The following is a 22,753-nucleotide window of genomic DNA, read 5'->3' as shown; positions in this document are numbered from 1 at the left end:
AATATTAGACACATGAACCAAGCTATGCTTGCTAAGGTGGGATGGAGGATGTTTCAAAATGATGAAGGATTATGGAGCATGGTTTTACATCAGAAATATGTGAAAGATATTCCTCTGTTGCACTCTGAAAATGGTTGTTCTTCTAGAAGTTCTAGTACTTGGAGGAGTATAGTTCATGGAATCAGATGATTAAAGGAAGGTTTAGTTTGGAGAATTGGTGATGGGTGTTCAGGCAATTTCTGGAATGACAAGTGGGTTACTGATGGACCACTTCTACAACATACGCTGAGTCGGGCTACTGTCAATGATTGTCTCAGAGTCAAAGATTGTTGGAATGATGGTGAGTGAGATATAAATTTCCTTAAACTTCACTTCTGTGATGATATTGTCAATAGAATTGTTAGAATTCCTCCAGGTTTTCACGGTTGTGGTCCAAACAAAATGATTTGGGGAGGAACACGTAATGGCCATTTTACTGTTAAATCAGCTTACCTCTATTTGGTCAAGGAAGAAAATATCATGGATTTTCCCTGGTTTTTTCTCTGGAAGTTACCAATACCCCCTAAACTGAAATATTTCTTTTGGTTGGTCTGCCATGGTAAACTCCTCACCAATGTTGAAAGAGTTAAACGAAGAATTACTACTAATTGTTATTGTCCTGTTTGCCATGACCAACCTGAGCCAATTTTCCATTTGCTTAGAGATTGCCCTGTTGCCCAGATGATTTGGAATAGTGTTATATGCTTGGATTCCATTTCCAGGACCATGCAGCTTGATTGGTATGAGTGGTTCTTTGCTAATTCTCAATGCAGGAAAATCTGTTATGGTAATCTCCAATGGTGTTCAATATTTGTGTATACATGTTGGCACATATGGAAGTGGAGGAATAAAATGGTGTTCGATGAGGGGTTTCACTATCCTTTTAATCTTGGGAAAGTTGTTATTGATTCTGCCAGAGAGTGGAAATCTGCTAATACTTTCAAGCCGCAACAGTCTAGTAAAACTTCTATTAGTTTGTTGTGGAAGAAACCTCCTAAGCATTACTTTAAATTAAATGTTGATGGTGCTAGAAATCTTAATGGGAAAATTGGTGCTGGTGCTGTCTTGAGAGATTTCACTGGTGCTTGGATTTCTGGGTTTTATGCTAACCTTGGTTGCGGTTCTGTCCTTCAAGCGGAAGCTTGGGGATTACTTTTGGGACTACAAATGACTCTCTCTCACCATTGCCGTCATCTTCTAGTGGAAAGTGATTCTCATGTGTTAGTTTCCCTAGTTCAGCAAGGTGTGGATGATTTGCACCCCTTAAAAACTATTATTGATTGTTGCCAAGCTCTCCAAAGACAATTGCACAGCTATGATCTTAAGCATGTCTATCGTGAAGTAAATCAGGTTGCCGACATTCTCTCCAAAGCTGGTTTGGATGCAGAGATTGGAGCTCAATTCATGGAGCAACCCCCTCCACAAGTTATTCCTAGCTTGCTTGATGACTTGTGTGAAAGTCCTAGAATTAGGATTATAAATTCTGAGATGTAATTTGTTCTTTATTTTTGTTGGGCCTTTTGGTCCCATATATCAAAAAAAAAAAAATAAAAAAAAATAGAGAAAATGGTTTTTATACCAGAGAAAAAATAAAGAAAAATTAGAGAAAGGGTTTGGGTCCAGCACCCGTAAGTTGAGAAAAGGAGCACTATAAAAGCCTAAACCCAGCAAAACCCTAATTGGCAAAAACTGAGTTTGCTGAACCAGAACCATGGGCAAGGTGAAGGGAAAGCATCGTCTTGACAAGTACTACTACCTCGCGAAGGAGCACGGCTACCGCTCCCGTGCCTCATGGAAGCTTCTCCAGCTCGACGCCAAGCACTCCTTCCTCCACTCCGCCCACGCCGTCCTCGATCTCTGCGCCGCCCCCGGCGGTTGGATGCAAGTCGCCGTGCAGCGCGTCCCCGTCGGCAGCCTCGTCGTAGGCGTCGACTTGGTCCCCATCGCTCCTGTTCGCGGCGCCCACTCTATCCAGCAGGACATCACGAGGACCGAGTGCGTCGCCAAGCTGAGGAGGCTGATGAGGGACCAAGGCTGCTCTGCGTTCGATTTGGTGCTTCATGATGGCTCGCCCAACGTCGGTGGAGCCTGGTCGTCTGAAGCTACGGCGCAGAACGCCTTGGTTATTGATTCGGTGAAGCTGGCGACGCAGCTCTTGGCTCCCAAAGGCACATTTGTCACCAAGGTACTTGAATTGGTTTTTCGGAATCGAATTTCGATTCTCTATTGATTTGCTATTCCATCAGAAATGGATTGGATGTGTTAATTTTTGTAGTTGTTTCATATTGAGCAAGTATTTCATCTCTATTCATTATTGCTTTTCATCTTAAAACATGATCAAACTTACTGGATACCTCAATTTATTGGAACTTACTTCGTTTATCATAGGCATTTTGTTGTGGCGGATCTCTACCGTCGCGTAGGATTTTATTTAATTGTGTTCAAGTATGTTTTGGCGTTTGTGTGTGTATATGAATCCTGATTTCTTTGATTTTGTCTTGTCTCAGATCTTCAGGTCACAAGATTATAATGCTGTCTTGTTTTGCCTTAAGGAGGTGATTTCCTACTTCTCTAATAGCACATTTGTTAGTTCAGATTGATGCATCTATCTGAGCCTCGTATTTGACTTGCTTTGCAGTTATTTGAGAAGGTTGAACAGTATAAACCAGCAGCTAGTCGTAGTGCATCTGCCGAGACATATCTTTTGGGTTTTAAGTACAAGGCTCCAGCAAAAATTGATCCTCGCCTACTTGATATGAAGCATCTGTTTAAAGCTGTGGAACCTCAGAAGAAGGTAACTCCTATCAGAGGAAACAGAATGATGGCTTCTTTTGTATACATGCTATTTTCTAGCCTTTTTCTTGTAAATTATTGTAATATAATATCATCAGCTTTCCTTGATGTAGGTGGTGGATGTACTTAGAGGAACAAAGCAAAAAAGACACCGTGACGGGTAAACCTTCTTTCTGATTTTAATTTTGTTAATATCTTTAAACATTCACCTGACCACAATGTGGTTTTTTTTATAATATCATTTAATGGCCTGTGTTATTATTGTTGGTGCTTACAAAATTTCAAGAAGGGCTTTTAAAATGCAGCATAACATTGATCAGTCAATCAATATGCTCTGCTCCTGACCTTGTGTGTGAAACAGTTTTTGAGTTCTTAAGAGTGTTACCCCTACATGGCTGTTCTTACGTGCAGAATTGAACTATTTTGGGTGTCAGGAAATCGACAGAAGTGGGTTTTGTCATTGTTGATGCTTGATTGTGTTCTATATGCAGGTATGAAGATGGAGACACAATTTTGAGAAAAGTATCTTCAGCCGCTGACTTCATTTGGTCTGTGGATCCTCTAAATATTCTTGGATCTGTCACTTCCATAACATTTGATGATGTGACATCTTTGCCCATCAAGGATCATGCTTTGACAACAGAGGAGGTAACCATTTCTTTTTCTTTCCGTTATATGTTATTTTCTTATTTAGATTTTCCTTTAATCTGAAACTTTTAAGTCTTCCACTTACCTTAATGTTTATGGTTCAACAGGTTAAAATTCTATGTGATGATCTGCGTGTTTTGGGGAAGCAAGATTTCAAGCATCTTTTGAAGTAAGAAATGCTGCTTTTCCTGTTTATCTCTTAGATCTTGGTATATTTAGATTTCCACACAGGGCATTTTGAACTTTGTTTTTCGTCCTCTCAAATCTGTATGGTGCATACCTCTTTGCTGCAGTGGCATCATTGTTGCTCTTGTTGATATTATAGTTCTTGAAGGCAATCTGTTCTTTTTAGGTAGTTTCAACCTCTATCTGTAACAGTTTGGGACCACTGCACCCATTTAGGAAGTAGGACTTGAAATCTGATCAAGATTAGGGTGACTAAACGGTATGAAGCATTTTAAATAGATACCTTTAGTTCAGCTGTGGTAGATGTCTATTACTGATACTGGGATGCATATCATCTGCTAATGGTTGATTTATCTTTAACTAGAGTGGCTATCTTATTCAACTAGGGTCATGTAAGCCCTATCAGCCACTAACTCCTTGCTATCACTGAAACTGCGGCTTACTTAAGGTTTTAGCATTCAGTTGATGGGTTGTTTAACTGTTTTGGAAGGAATATGGGGGAATCCCAACTGGTTTTCATATTAGATTGTTATTAGAAAGAATAATGCAAAATGTTTCAGAGGTGATTGTAGCGTTGGATATTCCACATCGCACTGGAAAGAGAATAAAAAGAAAGTTTGACTTGTAATGTGTATGCTGGACATGCCGCATGTTTCAGTGTTCCTTTCGTGTTCTCTGATGCATACTAATTGGTCATGCTTGTGTTGTCATTTAGGTGGCGGGTGCAGATAAGAAAGGCCTTGTCTCCTTCCGAGAAAGCTGATGTTACTACTGCTCCGGATGTTGAAAAGGAGACTAAGGAGGATGATGATGACAGAATACTGAATGAAATGGAAGAGCTTACAAATGCTATGGAGCGCAAGAAGAAACGGGAAAAGAAGCTTCAAGCAAAGAAACGTGCTCAGGTTCGTGTGTGTGTGTGTATTTATAATTGCATCAAAATGTGGAAACAAAGAATTTTCTGTTTGATTGCAAGGAAACAACAGAAACCCCTCTTTTCAAATTACAGTTATTTTAGTCATATAGTCTTTAATGAGATGATCTGTTCATTTATTTATTGTTCCCGTTTCCTGTTTGGCAATCGTGAAACTGAAAAGTTGAATTGAAATTTGCATGTGTATTTGATTAAAAAAAAAAAAAAAAACCCCTTTCAGAGTAGTGCAGATAGACTGCGGTTTGCCTTTACCTTCTGATTTATGGTTATCCCATTACTCATTACTTTAATTTTGATTGCTCTATAGTTCTTGGTTGCGTACTTGGTCCAACATTTTGTTTCTTGAGTTCTTACTTTTCTTGTACCGTTTTGTTGTTTTGATTATTATGGCTTTGCTAGACGACAGTCCACAATTATATACTATTACATACAGAAACAAGAAAGAGTAGTAGTAATAAAATTCAGAAATGAGTCCTGGACTGCAGCTCTAAGGAACATCAATTAGATAGCCATGTCATGGTACTATAAAACATCACTAAAGTTATATATCAGTGGTATGATTGTCAGCATCATGTCTGTTTATGGCCATTGAATGCAGCTACACCAATTGATTCAATTCTGATAAAATTTGCCAAATTCCAATACTGTTTTTATTGCAATTTTTTTAATTTAAAGTCATATATCAATACCAGTCGGTCCCATAGGATTTGGTACCAAAGTAACCCCGGAGGGACTTGCAATGTAAATTTATGATTTTCCGGGACAAGAAAAAGCACACGATACTGCTCATTTGATCCATTTACAATCTCCATGCTCATTCGTTTATTCTATCTCTCTTAATTTTCCAGGACAAGGTCCGGAAGGCGACTGGGATGCAAATAGATGCAATGCAAGATGGTTATACAGATGATTCTCTGTTTTCCCTATCTGCCATCAAGGTATGCTTTTAGTTCTCAGAACTCCTAGACATGCTCATTAGTATGGGATTTTTGTAACCTCTGAAGAGCTTCTTTGGAGGACCATACACAGTGGAATAATGCAATCTCTATTTCTTTTGCACAATGCTTAGGTTAGCTTATATTTGTTTATTATGGAGCCTGCTGTCTTGGAATTTTTTCTTTCTTTCTTTCTGATTTTTGAGTTATTTGGATCTTGATATAGTTTATTGGTTATCCACATATCGAAGATGAGTGTGGATGTATTCTTTCTGCAATTTGGGGATACCCGATATTAAATGGTGTTATATCCTATAAAGAACTTTGCAATAGGTGCTTGAAGCAAAACATATATGCTGTTGGATATTTTAGTTTTATCTTTAATATATTTTGACTATGAATTTATATGAATATTTATATATACATATATGTGTGTATATGTGTGCGTGTTATTGTGTATTTCTAAATATAATTATGGAAGTTTTATCGTTGCCCTTCAGGGTAAGAAAGATCTGGTAGCGATTGATTCCACCGAATATGATGGTGAGAATGGTGACTTGGCAGATAGCGAAAATGAGGATATGCAGGATAAACCTGAGGAAGCATCTTCCAGTGATGTAGACTCTGATGACGGCCGTAGAAGGTTATACATCTTGTCCCTTATATCAGATTGAAAGATACAAATGCTTGTAGTCTGTCTATGTACTTAAATCATGTTTTTGTTGTTAGATATGATGAAAAAATGGAAGAACTTCTAGATCAGGCTTATGAACATTATGTGGCCAAAAAGGAGGGAACTGCAAAGCAGCGAAAGCGTTTGAAAGAAGAGGCTCAAAGTTTGGAGGTATGGTTTTTCCATAAATGTTCCACTGTGTACATTTGCGACTTTTATTGTTTTTATTCTTTTATGTTTTATAATCTCGATTTGTTTTTGCAAATCTGTGCGCAGATGACCAAAATATATGCCCTTGCACTCTCTCTCTCTCTCTCTCTCGCTCTCTCTCTCTCTCTCTCTCTCTCTCTATACACACACACACACACACACACACAAACGATCTGCCAAAAAATGCTGCCAAGCTGAATTCTGTTGCAGAGAATTTTTTTTCCATCTTTTTTTTCTGTTTTTCTCCTTTTGGTGCATGCCGGCTAGAGGACTGTTTTTGGTCATATGCTTAGTTCTTGTTTACTGCTGTTCAGGATGTTGATGGTGAAGATACAATTCCATCTGATTATGATTCAGACAAAGATGAGGCTGATCAGGAAAAGAATCCTCTCTTGGATGCTCTTGATGATGGGGAAGGACCAACTCAGGAGGAGGTTACAAATAACTGGTTTAGTCAGCCGATCTTTGCTGAAGCTGTAGAACAGGGGGATTTGGAGAAGTCTGATAGTGAAGACGAAATGCAGGTTGAAAGGCCAGAAGAGAATTTGGCCCTGCAAGAGAAACCCAAGGAAAAGACGGTTATTAAAAATGTTAAAGAAAAGTCTGAAAATCGTGTTGCAGGGTCCAATTCCAATCATGAACCCAAAGCAAAGAAGGCAGATGATGATTTTGAGATAGTCCCTGCTCCCGATACAGATTCAAGTGATGATTCATCATCAGATGAGTCTGAGGATATGGATACCTATAGAAAAGCCGAGATACTGGCATGTGCCAAAAAAATGTTGTCAAAGAAGCAAAGGGAACAGATGCTTGATGATGCGTATAATAAGTACATGCTTGATGACGAGGGCTTGCCCAAATGGTTTTTGGACGAGGAAAAGAAGCACCGACGACCAAATAAGCCAGTGACCAAAGAAGAGATTAATGCAATGAAAGCGCAGTTTAAAGAAATTGATGCCCGGCCAGCAAAGAAGGTGGCAGAGGCTAAAGCTCGAAAGAAGCGGGTTGCCATGAGGAAGCTTGAGAAGATTCGTAAGAAGGCCAACACAATATCAGATCAGGCAGATATCTCTGATCGTTCAAAGAGCAAGCAAATCGACCAATTGTATAAGAAGGCAGTGCCCAAGAGGCCTAAAAAGGAGTATGTGGTTGCGAAGAAAGGTGTTCAAGTCAAGGTTGGCAAGGGTAAGGTCCGTGTTGATGCAAGAATGAAAAAGGATGCAAGGGGTCGCGGGACGGGTAATAAATGGGCAGGAAAAGGCAGTGAAAAGAAAGGAAAAAATATGAAGGACAAGAGAGGTAAAGGTAAAGGATCTGGGAAGCCATCAGGAGGGAAGCCTTCTGGAAAGAAGGGTGGTAGCAAAGGAAGAAAGATGGGCATGCATGACTGAGCTTTCATATATTACACAGGAGTTGTTTGCTTGTTTGTTTATTTTTCTTATTTTTGTTCCGCCATTGCTAATTAGGGGAGTAAGTTATAATTGCGAGTTATATTCTGTAGCCATTTTGATCCAGACTTTGTCCGTTAGTAAATGGAATTTTTGTTCTTCTCAGTTCTATTCAAGATATAAAACTATCAGTGCAATCTTGCCGAGAATGTATTGTGTGCGAAGGAATGTGCTAGAATAGGGTTTGCATATTTCGTATACTCATTTGCACGCTTCAGATGGCAAATATTGAGAAAGAAAACTGATTTGGTTTGGATGAGTGCCTTGTGAATTCTCCTACTGCGAATAGAAATGCGCCTGTACAGAATGATTTGTTGGCAGCCTCCTCCAACTCCTTAACAAGGTCGTTAGTTCTGTCCTGAAGCTATAAAAATGAACCATAGATGAACAATTGAAGGTGACTCGTTATACGTGGGACAAGCATAAGCCTTCACAGGGGCATCGACCTTGTCAAGGGAGATCAACTTCAAACATTTTCTTTTTTATCGAACAAAACCTCAAAGATAACCATCAACAACGTAGAAGAACAACGAAAAGAGGCAAGATAAATTAATTCTTAATCCAGAGTCATAATTTTCATTTTTACAAAGGAACCACTTCAACATAGATGACGCAAGTTTCTTCACACCAGCTACTTATTTATTTGCATACATAGAGAATAAGGGCTTCAGACGAACTGGGAGAGGTACTCATCCACAGTAGTGTATTTGACATCAGGGTAAAGAGCAGTAGCTTCCACTCCAAATGAGGGCTCGATCTCAAAGTTAGTGTGGTCTCCTTTCACAAAAACTGAGTGACCGATTGCCAGTATCACATTGATTGGAACCTCAGCCTCTGCAAAAATAAAAGCATACACACTCAGAGTAATGAAGCAGTTGCTAAATCTTATTGTTACTTGATGGTTTTTATTACTAACCTTGAATGTTTTTGAGTAGTTGCTCCTCTGAGACATAGACCTTCTCGAGGGTTTTTCCAATCTTCTTCTCCCAAAGAGCCACAAGTTCGTTGAAGGAGAAGGTGTTGGCAGGTGGCCGGATGTAGAGGATCTTGTTCAATGTTCTTGGGTCATCCACAGCCTTAATGGTATAGGTACCAATATCCTCTTCCTTGTTAAAGATTGCTGCATAACAAATATCAAAGAAAAGAGATAGCTCCATCAACATCAAATTCATAATTGGTTCTTCATATTTGGTAAAACTTCGATTCTGGGGTTTTAATTTCCATCAAATGAAACAAAAAACATGAAACCCCAGGGCAATATTCATTGGATGGTCAATGTTTTAGTCAAGAGCCAATGTAGGTTTTGTGCATTATACAAAGAATTGATACCACTATCACATTCATTCATTCTTTTGTCAAGCCAGTGTGACCAACAAGGATATGAAAGAGGATCAAAATATTCATAGGTTGTTGAAGGAATTGAAGCCCCTCCTCTGTTTATCACAATTACAAAAAAATAAATAAAAATGAAACACAATAAATTTAGCTAGTCCTGATAACATCTTTAAAAAGAGAGAAAGTCTTCGGTATGTCATATTCCTAGTAGACTAGCCGTGTTAGACTAGGCTCTTGTTGTTGTTGATTAACTTTTTCTTACCTACCACTACAAGGAGTAGGTCTACCATTGCATCTAGATGTTTACCGTACCACTAATGTATCGCTACATGAATGCACTTTATCGAATGCCTTGTTTAAGAACCCTAAGTAGAAGCTCGTGACCCAAACGAAACTAAGTTTATACACCTACCATCCAAATTTTGCTGTTCTTGAATAAGTTTGGGACAAACTACCATCCAAATTTTTGCTATTCATTCTTGAGTAAGTTAATAAATTCTCTATACAAAGGGGACAAACAATTAGCTAGTTTTCATAGTGAGGTTTGGTTTACCTTTGGGGTTGCCATCACCCAAAATGACGACTTTGTCCCTGGGAGGAGCAGTAGCTCCGGGCTGGTTCAGATTGGGCAAGAAGTAACCAGCAAAGAAGTTTGATGACACATAAGTGAAGGGAATCCCGGCCGCCTCAACATCTCTGCGGACCTTGGCTTTCGTAGCGAACGCCGTCTTTGCTGGCTCCACAGCGTGGACTCGATCCACGTCGTTTCCAAACTCGGAAGGGAAAAACCTCTGAAAAAACACCCAATTTCACACTCGAATTCAAAACGAAAATCGATCTCTACCAGAAAAACACAACAACACAACACAACACAACACAACACAGAAAAAAAGTGGCTTAATCGTTACCTTGACATTGCCGGCTTCTTTAATGGCGGCGATGATCTTGCCTTGATCAGCCAACTGCCCGTGACCCACCGTCGAAATCACCACATCGACTTGCTTAATCGCCTTCACAAGGCTCTCGTGGTCGTACAGATCACCCTGCAAAAAATCACACAACAATTACAGAAACTAAACCCAAATAACCGAAACTCCCAACCGAACCGGGAATGGGAATTGCACGGACCAGGACGAAATTGACGCCGGAGGCCTTGAAGCTGTCGATGACTTTAGACTTGGCCGGGTTGGAGAGAGTGGGCTCCCGGACGAGAACGAAGGTGGGGTGGCCGGCCTTGGCGCTTGCCTCGACTATGAACTTACCAATGTAGCCAGTGCCTCCGATGAAGAGAATCTTGGACTTGGTTTCAGCCATTGGATCCGGGAACAGGAGTTGTCGTCGGAGAATGAAAGCGAGAGAAAGCGTTGCAAATGAAAGGACGATTAGACGAGTGGATGATAGTAATACCATGCCGTCCACGTAGGGTTTTGGCTTGCTCCTATAATAGGAGCAGTGGGAAGGTGCGGAATGACGGAAATGTCCTCGGGATTGGTTACCTAGTACGAGAATGCTTCGTGATGGTGATTGGTGTCTTTAGACATTTACTCGCTGCGGCATAGCGTCAATGCTTGCGTATGCATGACGATGGATTGGTAACGTGGATGGTTCTTTATATAAATTTTTTTGATCTGGAACGTGGATGGTTCTGCGTCCCGGTTCATTTTTGGTTGAGAGGAGGATTTTTTTTCTAAGCAATGAATTTTGTTAGAGGGGTGCAATTGGTATGTGAAAAAAAAATTGGGCTTTCCTAATTAAAATTCTTGCGGTGGAATGAGCACGACCTATCATTTTCCAACCGACTCTTTGAGATTGTACTCGACTTGCACCAAGTAATGATTTAACTCGGAGAAATATATACACAAAAATACGATTGTAACCCAATCTCAAAATGCCGTAATTTTATTGAAATATTGGCACTAAAAATGCTTAGATGAAGATAAGCATAACTTCTGTAGTTTTGTGATGTTGAGAGACCAAACAAACTCGATAAATGGAAATTATTCTATGCACCGACGGTGTAAGTGACCCAACCCTTATAAAATAATCTAAACCCTGTTCAAGGAAAACCTAATTTGTGTTTAGCCCAAACTCTAGGTTACTTGACCTAGTGGTAATAGGATTTAATTAGAAGGATCTAGAATCCTATTCAATGTAGAATTACTTTCCTTGTATGATTGAGATTCTATGCATTATAATCCTCTATATAAAGAGGCCCCTATTATCAATGAGAATACACAGCAAATTCCTCTCAAATTCAGTTTCTCTAAAACACGTTATCAGCACGAAGCCCTAACCCTGAAATAAATAGCCAAACCCTGATTCAAGAAGCTAAAAACCTTGAATCCGAATACAAAACCTTGAAGCCTTTCTTTCCTCCACCTCACACCTTGAAGAACTCTATCCCAGGAGTCCAGAACTGGCAGCTCCACCTCAAGAACCGGCCGGAAAACCACCGAACCGGCCACCGGAAGCTCTATACAACTAGTAGCAAATATTCCACCGGTTCACCATCTTCCGGACCTCCGATTTCCATAAAATTTTGGTAGCAGAAGCCTCTCAAGTCAAAGATGCTGGAACAGGAAGAAAAAGTGAGAAAACCGGCCTAAAAGTGCGTGAACCGGCCGACTAAATCTCCTGCAGAAAACCGGCAGAAAAGAAAAGAAAAGAAAAAAAAAAAGGGAAAGGAAGCCCAGAAGCCCAAGCCCATGGTAGAGGCCCACTGACGCAGGCCCACTTCCACTGCCACATCAGCACTGCCACGTCAGCACACTGACCCACTGCCACGTCAGCAAACAGGGACCCACTGCCACGTCAACAACAGGGACCACACTGCCACGTCAGCAGGTCAACGGTCAACGGTCAACTATTTTCCGATCAAATTTTCCGGCGACCTATTTCGAGGTATTTTTTACTAAACGTTCCCGTTTTTTTAGAGTTTTTAAATTTAATTTAATTTTTTTTTTCGGGGACTTGTAACCTCCCTTCTTCTACCCCCCTTTCTTCATTATAGGGGAGACCAAATTAAGCCGAACTGTGGGGGTTCGTGCTTACTCCAAGCTTAGAGCTTGTTGAGATCTCCAAACTTAGAGTTTGTAGAGAATTTATGATCGACCACTTACATCATTGTTTCGATCTAATCCAATATCTCTTGGAATCGAATTTCTTGGAAGCGACTACGCTCGGAAATTCTTAATTTCTTGGAAGCGATTACGCTCAGAAATTTCATATGTTTTCGTGGTAGCCTATTTCGCTCCGAAACTAACCCTAATTTCTTGGTCTCTTTCAGGATGAGTAACTTGAACAAATTGGACTTTGCTCCATTGAGAACAACTGGCTCTGGATATCACAGGTGGGTTCGTGATATCCGCCAACATCTCAAGGTTGATGGAATCCTGGATATGATTCTAGAACCTAGCCAGGACGTGCTAACTGTTGAGCAAGCTCAAGCTTTGGAAGCAAATAGAGCAGCCTTAGAGGCAAATAAGGCAAAAGCCATCATCCTAATGACTCGTCATATGGATGATTCGCTCCAGTACGAGTATATGAATGAAGAAGACCCCAGAAGGCTATGGGTCTCACTCGAAGAAAGATTTGACAACGTCCGTGACTCCTTGCTTCCTGACCTAGAAGTGAGATGGCACAGCCTCCGCTTCTGTGATTTCAAGTCAGTTCTTGACTATAACTCGGAAGCACTTCGCATTAAATTCTTAATGGAATTCTGTGGTAAAAAGATCACAGATGTGATGTTGATTGAGAGGACTCTCTCTACCTTCCCCGTCTCTGCATTGATGGTTGCTAAGAACTATCGAATCAATGTAAATGCAAGACGGATCACAAGGTTTCATGAGCTCATTGGAGCTATGACTGTCGCTGAAAAGCATGACAATATCCTTGTGAAGAACTATAATTCGAGATCCGTGGAAACAGAACATATTCCGGAATCCAATTATAGTCGCACCTCTAAGAGAGGGCGCTAAGAGCGAAACCCTAATCTTAGGTATACTTCTGGACATTCTGATCCATATAATCGCTCTACTTGGGAAGGTAACCGCCAAAATAGGCGAACACAGAACCGAAAAGGTAAACGTGGAAAGAGAGAGGGAGGAAACGCCTCTGGCCATGTTGGTGGCGCCACCAACACTAAGAGCCATCTAAATGACGCTTTCAAAGTGCCTCAATCAATGGAGTTCGAGCAAAGAGATGTATGTTCTCGATGTGGAGTGTCTGATCATTGGGCACACATTTGTAGAGCTCGTGAAGAACTTGTCACCGCCTACAAAGCATATTGTGAAGCAAGAGAAGCTCACTATGTGGAACAAGAAGATCAAGAAGATGATCTAGAGTGAAGGCTTGAAGACTACAAATCTGGCTGGGATCAATAGATCGCCAATTCTGTTTAAGTCTTTATTTTCCAAGAGATGTAGGCGATTGCCATATTACTTTTTATTGGATTAGATTTTCTTTGACCAAGGAAACAATGATGTACTTCGTTGGCTTATGAATAAAATTTCGAGTGCTTTTCATTATGACTCAATTTTGATTCTGAGCATATGACTTTGTGACTACGATGGCTAGACCATCAATATTAATTCAAGGACATGGAATAGCCCAAGTTCCACTTACCAAATGGCACCTTGATTACAGTTGTCATAGAAACTCTCTACGCTCTTAGGGCAAATAGTACCCTATGAATAACCAACGAATTCCATGCGAAAATGCATGTAGAGAACGGAGATGAGTTCCTTTGCATTACCTCTAATGATTGCGAACAAAGACGCATCTTAGAGAAGTTTATGTGTCTCTCTAGTGGACTTTATGTCACTATTCGAGCTATTAAATCCAATAAAGTTATGAGAGAAGATCTCTTGGATTTAGACACATATTGGCTTTGTCACGACAGGATAGATCATCCTAGTCATGATATGATGATCCGTCTACAAAAGACTTCACATGGACATCATTTCTTTCGAGCGAAACGAAGCATGAATCACAAGTTGATTTCTAGACTAAGTGTGACCGACGCTGCTGCCTAGGGCACCGCCTCCGTCCACCACCAGCCTAGGGCTGGCGTAGTCCCTATCCATGACTCCATGGATGGCGTCCATCATGGTGATGGCGCCCTAGGTGATGCTGCAATCACCAACTTGCTTCAAAATAGCGTTTCAGACGCTCAGGCCTAACCAAAATTCTCATTGGTTGCTTCTAAAGCCTCTCGCTCGTTTTACTAAAGCCTGTTCCTTAGGGAAATTAGGACTGAGACCGTCCTATGCAAAGGATATGACATTACTCATTCTGTTCTTACAAAGAATCCGTAGGGATTTTGTGGATTGATTCAACCAACTTGCGGACGTTTAAATATCTCATGTTGTTGGTTGACACGCAAACACACTGGTCATGTGTTGTGCCATTGTCCACTTGTAATGCTGCTTATGCTACACTCCTAGCACATATCATACAACAACGGGCTCACTCCCCGAATCATCCTATTTAGTCCATTGGATTTGACTATGCTAGAGAGTTTACATCGAAAGACTTTCGATGGATATTGCAATGGGCTTGATGTTGGACATCACATTCCCATGCATACACCCAATTGGTCTCGCGGAAACGACTACGATGGTAGTCCGAACATTGGTAATGCGCACCAATCTTCTTACATCCGCTTGGGGTGATGCGATATCGCATGCAGCTATGCTAATTCGTCTACGACCTACCGCCACTCAATGTACCTCTGCGTTACAGCTAGTGACTGGGTACACGTCTTTTGTACTTACACACATTTGAGTGAGCCATTTTTGTGCCAATTGCGCCGCCACAGGGCTCTATGATGGGTCCTTACAGACGAATGGGCCACTACGTTGGATTTGAGACTCCAACAATCGTCCGCCACTTACTACCCTTGCAAGGCGATCTCTTTACCGCTAGATTTGCGGGTTGTCACTTTGATGAGACAGTCTTCCCATCGTTCGGGGGAGATAAGAACACAGATGTTCAACAGGAACGACAGGAATTGTCGTGGTCTGTCCCCACTATGTCTCATCTTGATCCCTATTAAAGTGACGAGATCACACAAATATGCTGCAAACATGCCTGCAAGGAAGGACGTCCCTACGAGAGGATGTAGCGCCACCCTACACGGAGGTAGGCATGGCGCCAACGCCAATGAGAGTGGCACTCTGGCGTTACAGGCCATGGCCCCAGCTAGAATGCGTGGAGAGGCCCGTGGGTTCGAAGGATACTTTGGCACATTCCAATCCTTTGATCATCAAGACTCAAAATCCGTCTCATGAGAATCTTCCGGGTTATGGTTATCGTTGGGGACGCCTCAACGTCAGAACCTATTCTTGAGAATATAGAGCTCTATGAAACTTACACTAGTGTACATGAGACGTGGGATAGAAACTCCATCAGAATTGATGATGTAGTTGCGTATTTTGTTGCGCATGAGTCTTTGAGTTAGATGATATCGAACCACGCTCCGTTGATGAATGAATACCAACGTAGAGAGTTTTTGGCCTAAATGGAAAGATGCGATCCAGGTTAAGATGGATTCTCTAACAAAGAGGAAGGTTTTCGAGCTAGAGATGCCAACACCTCCTAATATAAAACCTGTTAACTAATGGGTCTTCGTTAGAAAGCGTAGTGAGAAAAAGAGATGGTAATCTCGCCTTATGGCGCAAGGCTTCTCACAAAACGCCCTGGAATCGACTGCGATGAGACATATTCTCTCGTAATGGATGTCATTGCACTCCACTACCCTGTCAGTTTGGTAGTTTCCGAATAACTGAACATGCAGCTTACAAATATGGTCATTACGTATCTCTATAGGGATCTAGATACGGAATATACATGAAGGTTCATGGCGAACTTCATTTACCTAAGTCAAGTGGCTCTAGACCATGGAGCGCGTTTACAAAGAGGTTGAAACGCTCACTAAAGTGACTACTTGATTGGGAAGGGATATGCCCACACGTTTCTATGAAAAGTTTCGGATTCTATCGCGGTTCATGTTGGACATGATCTTCATTAGAAGTCCTTAAAGAGTTAAGGGAAACCGATTTTGAGATGAAGGATTTTGGGAAAACACGATTATGTCTCGGTTTGGAACTTGAGCATCGTGTCGATAGATGCTTAGGCATTTTGACAAGGTCAAGCCTTCAAGCACACCCATGATCGTCCGTAGTCTTGATCTTGAAAAGGATCCTCTTCGTCGAAAGGATGATGACGAAGATGTGCTAGAGGCAGAAGTGCCTTACTTAGTACAATAGGCGCATTATTGTACTTATCCCAATGCACAAGACCGGACATCTCATATGTTGTGAACTTGTTAGCTAGATATAGCTCTGCGCCAACGCGACGCCATTGGATTGGTGTAAAAGATATCTTTCGATACTTGAGATGTATGAGTGATATGGGCTTGTTCTATCCCTACAAAGAGATGATGGATTCGGACCCATCACACACCAAAAACGCCGCCAACGCTGGCCTGCGTTCTCTATCCCCATCCCAAAACGACATGTGTTTTGGAAGGTTTTGCTGATGTTGGGTATCTCTCTGACCCACACAATGGTCATTCCCAATCCGGTTAAGTGTTCACCATGGGAAAAGACCGTGACATCTTAGAGGTCGACAGAATAGACCCTAGTCGCTATATCTTCGAACAATGCAGAGATCATTGCTCTTCACGAAGTGGTTCGTGAATGTATATGAATTGGATCCATAATTACGCATGTTCGAAAAATTGTGGTTTAAAGTCTACCACAGATGAGCCTACGAGCATTTAGGGTAATGCTACTTGTTTTGAACAAATGAGGCAAGGCTACATCAAAAGCGACAACACCAAGCATAATCAGTAACAACAGACACTCCTCGAGATCAAAGTGAACTAGGTTCGATCTGAGGACAGTGAGGCAGACTTGTTTACTAAGTCATTGCCCAATTCCACGTTCGAGAAACATGTGGCAAGAATTGGCTTGCGGAAATTGTCTGAACTCCCATGATCGTAGTCATCAGGGGGAGGTGCAGACATCAGGGGGAGATGTCTACATGTTCTTCTCGAATCGTGAAGGGTGTGTTGTGCTCTTTTTCCCCTTCGACCAAGGTTATTTTTGTCCCACTGGGTTTTTGTTACTCGGGAAGGTTTTTAACGAGGCAACGAGAGAAGCACCGCGTTTGGGCAACACAAGGGGGAGTGTTCAAGGAAAACCTAATTTGTGTTTAGCCCAAACTCTAGGTTACTTGACCTAGTGGTAATAGGATTTAATTAGAAGGATCTAGAATCCTATTCAATGTAGAATTACTTTCCTTGTATGATTGAGATTCTATGCATTGTAATCCTCTATATAAAGAGGCCCCTATTATCAATGAGAATACACAGCAAATTCCTCTCAAATTCAGTTTCTCTAAAACAAACCCTTGATTTTTATTATCAACTTTATCTATACTAATATTAATAGAACAGGCTTTGTTAGCCAAAACTAAAAAAATGTACTAAAATACCCTTAAAATATTAAAAAACAAAGCACAATTTTCATTCTACAGGACATAATCGTCAAAACACTAAAACAATAAAAATATATATTAACTACCCATTTTTAAACTGATAACCACCCACTTTTCCACACCCAGAGGGTGTGAACAGTTTCTAGTTTTTAATAAACAAAAAGTGTATTTAATGCAATCTAACCATTCATTTATGTTGGTGCAAGTGCACGGCGGTACTCTGAATAATCTCTCCTCGATAAAATATAGGAACATCAAATCTAATTCAACTGGAGATATGGTATAAAGGTAGAACAACACACGGGCGTTGAGAAATGAATGGTGATACAAATCCTGATATTTCTCACGGAACTTCTAATGTTGACCATTAAAATTTCAATATTTGTCTCATGAATTTTTGGTCAATTTCCTAAATCATTTTGTTATCAATAAAATCATTAAGAATCTAGACTATTTTTTTTACAAAGTGCGTTTGATGCCTTTCAACATTTAGTCATGTTCCTGTTACTTATCTTTTTAATTGTGCTTGCGCATTTTGTTTTGTTTCATTGCTTTTCATTCAATCCTCTTGCATCGTACTATGTATTTCCCAGTTTCATTTAATACAAATAATTGTCCTCTTGGTGACTGTGCAATAGTGCTGGTATTTTCTGAAGCAGGGCGGCTGTTCATTGAGAGTTGGAGTGGCGATGTCGGTGATGGGGCCTTGCTTTTGGGCCTAGGGCTTAGTTGTCTTGTGGGTCTTGGGTTGCTTTCATTTAGGCCTGGGTATTTGTATTTAGGCTTGCATTAGTTTACTTTTAATAATTTCCTAAGTTTTTTAGGGAGCTACGCACTTATTGTGCTTCTAGTGAATTTTCTGGAGTAGTACTGAACGAGCATTCAAGCTATTTTTTGTGAGCATTGTTCAATGGGTATGTACTAACATATCTTCGATCTTGTTTTGCCTAATGACGGTGGAAGAGTATGTAACTGCCACTCTGACTTGAGATAAAATGATATTGCCGCTCAATTTGGGTTCAATTAAAAAATAAGTAATTTCTTAAAAAAAAAAAAGTTTAAATTTCTTCGAAACTAGCCAAAAAAATTGGGCAGAAGATACAATAGTGTATTCCAATATTAGGTTTACCAAAGGTACGTAGGAGAGTTCGACAAAGATCTAAGTTCATACACAGCATGCATGGATAATTCATGTGACACATCGGCAGCCTAATTATTTTCAAAGAAGGTGCTAGTTACTCAAAGAGACCAACAACATGAGGCATCCAGTCTCGAACTTAGACAAACTGGTTGAGGTACTCGTCCACTGAAGTGTATTTGACATCAGGGTAAAGTTCAGTAGCTTCTACTCCGAATGTGGGCTCGACCTCAAAGTTAGTATGGTCTCCCTTCACGAAGACTGAGTAACCATAACACAGTAGCGATTTGATTGGTTCCACAGCCTCTGCCAAAAGATGAACAAGAAAAACAGAAAAGTTAACCAAGAGATTTAGAGTAATGATCGAACTAGCTAGTGTTAATGTCACCAACCTTGAATCTTCTTGAGGAGCTGTTCTTCCGGAACATGTATCTTCTCAAGGGTCTTGCCAATCTTCTTCTCCCAGAGAGATACAATTTCGTTGAAGGAGACGGTGTTGCCCGGGGGCATGATGTAGAGGATCTTGTTTAAGGTTCTCGGATCATCCACAGCCTTAATAGTATAGGTACTAACGTCCTGTTCCTTGTTAAAGATAGCTGAAAATTGATAGATAAATGAAACGGGATAACATTCATTCATGATTCATGCTTTGGTTTTTAAAGCTCATTTTAGCTTCAAAGTAAAAATAAACACAATATGAGGCTTGTGCAATAACAAAAATATCAAAAATATGGCACACATATTACATTTTTAGTTATAAGAACAGTGGACACAAGCTCAAGCAAAAAGAAAACATATTCTAAATCATTTCTCTTTGCTTGCTAAAACTGATTGGGGTGAACTTGAAAATGAGGCGAGTTTTTAAGTCGGCCTCATTTTTTAAATCATGTTTTGATACATAAGTCTAATTTTCGAGTCTTGTTATTTGCACTTTTGCAGGTTGCAATGAGGCCGACTTATCGAAACACGGTTTAAAATAGTGGATGCTTACTTGACAAGTTGGCCGGGTTTATTAGATTACGTACTGTCGTACAAGTCTCCGAGTACTTAAGTATTGGAAATGAATATTAAGCTAACATGCCATCATGACCAATTACCACCCTGAATCACATTATTAATTCAATGCTATATATCAACAGCCAAAGTGGGTTGTGTTTACCTTTGGTGTTTCCATCCCCTAAAACCACGATTTTATCCCTTGGAGGGGCAGTGGCTCCAGGCTGATTCAAAGTGGGCAAGAAGTAGCCGGAAAAGAAATTGCCAACGATATAGGTGTACGGAATCCCCGATGCCTCAACTTCTCTGCGAAAGTCAGCTTTCACAGCATACGTTGTTTTCGCTGGCTCAACAGCATGAGCTCGATCGACATCGTTGCCAAACTCGGAAGGGAAAAATCTCTGAATCACTCAACGAAAAAAAACAAAATTAATAACTAAACAAACGAATTGTAAATAATACACTCCTGAAAATAAATTGATACACTTGTTAATTTTATTCCAATCTTTACTTTCTTATATATGTTAATGTTCATAATACCCTCTTTCAAGGGAAGTACAAATTCGTATATAATAACATAAAAAAGTTGGATTCAGAGAACAAATATAAACAAGGGTGTAAATTTATTTTTACGGTGTGTTGGTCCGCCAATTGGGATGAAAGAAGGAAGGAGGAAGGAAGAAGGAAACACAAGAACAAAATAAATGAACTTTTGATACCTTGACATTGCCAGCTTCTTTAATTGCAGTTATAATCTTGCGTTGATCTGCTAATTGGGAGTGGTACACTGTTGAAATCACCACATCGACCTGTTTTATCGCCTTCACAAGGCTGTCGTGGTCATAGAGATCACCCTGCAAATGATTCTTTTTTCTTTTATTTTTTTAAATAATAATACAAACCCTACTCAAATTTCCTAGAAATGTAAAATAACTATGTCAGGCTTCGTGCTGTTATAATTTTGAGTTCAGGAGTTGGTCCCATCAATGTTTTATTAGATATTTTTCGGATGGTTTTAAGAGGTGAGAGAATGACTCGAGCGCAATCCAATTCAACAAACATTGAGTTCTTAAATAATAGAAAATAATCATTCGATGTTTGCTCGTATAAATTAAAGGAATGAACCGACAAACCTGTTTTATATAAGATGCATAATATATATATATATATATATATATATATATATTTATATATATAGACACACACAACTATGGTCAAATGATAGAGAGTTGATTTAAACTTAGGATCGATCTTCTCGAGAAAAATGAAAGAAAGAATAATAAAAATAAAATAAAATAAAGAAGAATGAATAATACCACTAGACTACAAGTGTGTTAGGCATGTATTTTGTAAACAAGGAGAAGTAAGTGTAGAAAAACGTTTTGGGTGCCCAAAAATATTTTGGTAACGGTCTTGCATTCAAACACCAAAACCCGGTCGAGAATCATCATCCTAGTATAAACTAGCAGATTGTCCTTTAGGCTCAGAGTAAACATAGGAGCAGGGAAGTTATCTGTCCAAACTTGTGGAGAAAGAAGAGCTAACATTTAGCTATTAACATTGAACATTGACCTTGAGGCAAGAGGAGTCATGTACTATGGCGTTGTAGCTAAATTATCTGAACTATTACCAAACGAAACTAAAAATCACACACAAAAAAAAAGGGATAAAAGATTGGGAATATAGTTACTGACCAAGACGAAGTTGACGCCCAAAGCCTTGAAACTTTGGATGATCTTGGACTTGGCTGGGTTAGAGAGAGTGGGTTCTCGAACCAGAGCAAAGGTTGGGTGACCGGCTTTCGCGCTGGCTTCGACGAGGTGTTTTCCAATGAAGCCGGTGCTTCCGACAATGAGAATCTTGGATTTGGTTTCTGCCATTGGAGTAGGGAATGAGAATGAGAATGAAAATGAGAAGGAGATTATGGAGTTGGTTTGAAACAGAGAGCGTTGCAAAGGACAGGGAAGAAGAAACAGACGTGAACCTGGTTATGAGAACATATCATGGTTGCTTTCTTATTTTTATAGGATGTGGGAGGGAGTGGCAAATGACGCAAATGCCATTTTGTTCTGCCTCTGCGATGGTGGCTTTCTATAAATCAAATGGGAGAGTTTTTATTTTCTTCTTACAAACAATCAACTTAGGATGGCAGAAAATAGGAATAACTATCACTTTCTGACCAACTCCAATGACTCAATTAGCCATTTGACAAGGGATTGGTGTCTTTTGTTTTCAAAAGACACATCGTTAATATTTACTAGAATATTTAGTGTTAGCTTCTATATTAAACATTAACGAAGTAATTAGTATATTTAATAAAATACGGAGGGTTTATAATATGTAAAAAATATGACGTGTATTATTCGGACACTTTAATCCAATAGTTCGTTGAAAAGTTCGGCAAATTATTATTATTATTATTTTGATCGGGTTAGTTGTTAGTAACTCACACACTCATGCAGTGGTATCCCAGCGCTAGGACACCTGCACCGACATTACGGCGAAAGCCAGACTAATCCACTGCACCGCAGACGCACGAACCCAAAGGGTCCCTCAAATCTGCTGGCCACGGGATGGAGCTGGGATTCGAACGCTAGACCTGAGGGTTCCAGACTAGGCCATTCGACCAACACACCACACCACGTGGTTAGTTCGGCAAATTATTTGAAATAAATAAATAAATAATTAATTATTTAATTTTAGAATATTAATTTATATTCATTTTGTTCAATAACATGTGTCAAATACAAAAAAAAAAAGGTAAAAATCGTGGATAGTATGTGCATAATATTTTTTGCTTCAAAAGTATGGGAAAAATTAACGAATTTAAAAAAATACAAGGTACATAATTATTTTTGAAATAAAACGTAAGTATTTATTTTATCAACAATATAATACAACAAATTACTAATAATG

The 22,753-nt window shown here is 39.9% G+C and overlaps 3 protein-coding genes across 3 annotated transcripts; 1 reads left to right on the top strand and 2 right to left on the bottom strand.

Moving 5' to 3' along the window:
* Positions 1–1,715: 1,715 nt before the first annotated feature.
* LOC112169907 (adoMet-dependent rRNA methyltransferase spb1) lies at positions 1,716–8,014 on the top strand. The gene is made up of 11 exons (XM_024307003.2): positions 1,716–2,224; positions 2,547–2,594; positions 2,678–2,833; positions 2,946–2,992; positions 3,324–3,480; positions 3,588–3,649; positions 4,382–4,571; positions 5,449–5,538; positions 6,036–6,178; positions 6,265–6,379; positions 6,733–8,014. Exons 1-11 carry the CDS (start codon positions 1,751–1,753, stop codon positions 7,807–7,809), a joined length of 2,559 nt encoding a protein of 852 aa, XP_024162771.1. The 5' UTR covers positions 1,716–1,750; the 3' UTR covers positions 7,810–8,014.
* A 376-nt stretch (positions 8,015–8,390) lies between these two features.
* Positions 8,391–10,629, bottom strand: LOC112169908 (phenylcoumaran benzylic ether reductase Pyrc5). The gene is made up of 5 exons (XM_024307004.2): positions 10,330–10,629; positions 10,110–10,244; positions 9,755–9,992; positions 8,783–8,986; positions 8,391–8,700 (listed from the first exon to the last, which is right to left on the bottom strand). Exons 1-5 carry the CDS (start codon positions 10,609–10,611, stop codon positions 8,534–8,536), a joined length of 1,026 nt encoding a protein of 341 aa, XP_024162772.1. The 5' UTR covers positions 10,612–10,629; the 3' UTR covers positions 8,391–8,533.
* Positions 10,630–18,790: 8,161 nt separating this feature from the next.
* Positions 18,791–21,868, bottom strand: LOC112168748 (phenylcoumaran benzylic ether reductase Pyrc5). Its single transcript, XM_024305654.2, has 5 exons — positions 21,532–21,868; positions 20,557–20,691; positions 20,001–20,238; positions 19,234–19,437; positions 18,791–19,147 (listed from the first exon to the last, which is right to left on the bottom strand). The coding sequence occupies exons 1-5, from the start codon at positions 21,715–21,717 to the stop codon at positions 18,981–18,983; spliced, it is 930 nt and encodes a 309-aa protein (XP_024161422.1). The 5' UTR covers positions 21,718–21,868; the 3' UTR covers positions 18,791–18,980.
* Between the last annotated feature and the right edge of the window lie 885 nt (positions 21,869–22,753).

Source organism: Rosa chinensis, chromosome 6, assembly GCF_002994745.2.
Source record: "Rosa chinensis cultivar Old Blush chromosome 6, RchiOBHm-V2, whole genome shotgun sequence".
Taxonomy (NCBI): Eukaryota; Viridiplantae; Streptophyta; class Magnoliopsida; order Rosales; family Rosaceae; genus Rosa; species Rosa chinensis.
The sequence above is the reverse complement of the archived record's forward strand: the minus strand, read 5'-3'. Positions and strand labels throughout refer to the sequence as shown.

What these genes read in the sequence shown, in the direction of transcription:
- LOC112169908 (XM_024307004.2), bottom strand. Translation starts at nt 10,611, where the DNA reads ATGGTATTACTATCATCCACTCGTCTAATCGTCCTTTCATTTGCAACG. An exon ending in CCGGCGTCAATTTCGTCCTG is followed by an intron (nt 10,245 to 10,329) that starts GTCCGTGCAATT and finishes GATTTTTTGCAG; the next exon opens with GGTGATCTGTACGACCACGA. An exon ending in AAGAAGCCGGCAATGTCAAG is followed by an intron (nt 9,993 to 10,109) that starts GTAACGATTAAG and finishes GTGTTTTTTCAG; the next exon opens with AGGTTTTTCCCTTCCGAGTT.
- LOC112169907 (XM_024307003.2), top strand. Translation starts at nt 1,751, where the DNA reads ATGGGCAAGGTGAAGGGAAAGCATCGTCTTGACAAGTACTACTACCTC. An exon ending in TTTCCCTATCTGCCATCAAG is followed by an intron (nt 5,539 to 6,035) that starts GTATGCTTTTAG and finishes GTTGCCCTTCAG; the next exon opens with GGTAAGAAAGATCTGGTAGC. An exon ending in AAGAGGCTCAAAGTTTGGAG is followed by an intron (nt 6,380 to 6,732) that starts GTATGGTTTTTC and finishes ACTGCTGTTCAG; the next exon opens with GATGTTGATGGTGAAGATAC.
- LOC112168748 (XM_024305654.2), bottom strand. Translation starts at nt 21,717, where the DNA reads ATGGCAGAAACCAAATCCAAGATTCTCATTGTCGGAAGCACCGGCTTC. An exon ending in TGGGCGTCAACTTCGTCTTG is followed by an intron (nt 20,692 to 21,531) that starts GTCAGTAACTAT and finishes AATCATTTGCAG; the next exon opens with GGTGATCTCTATGACCACGA. An exon ending in GCTCCTCAAGAAGATTCAAG is followed by an intron (nt 19,148 to 19,233) that starts GTTGGTGACATT and finishes ATCTTTTGGCAG; the next exon opens with AGGCTGTGGAACCAATCAAA.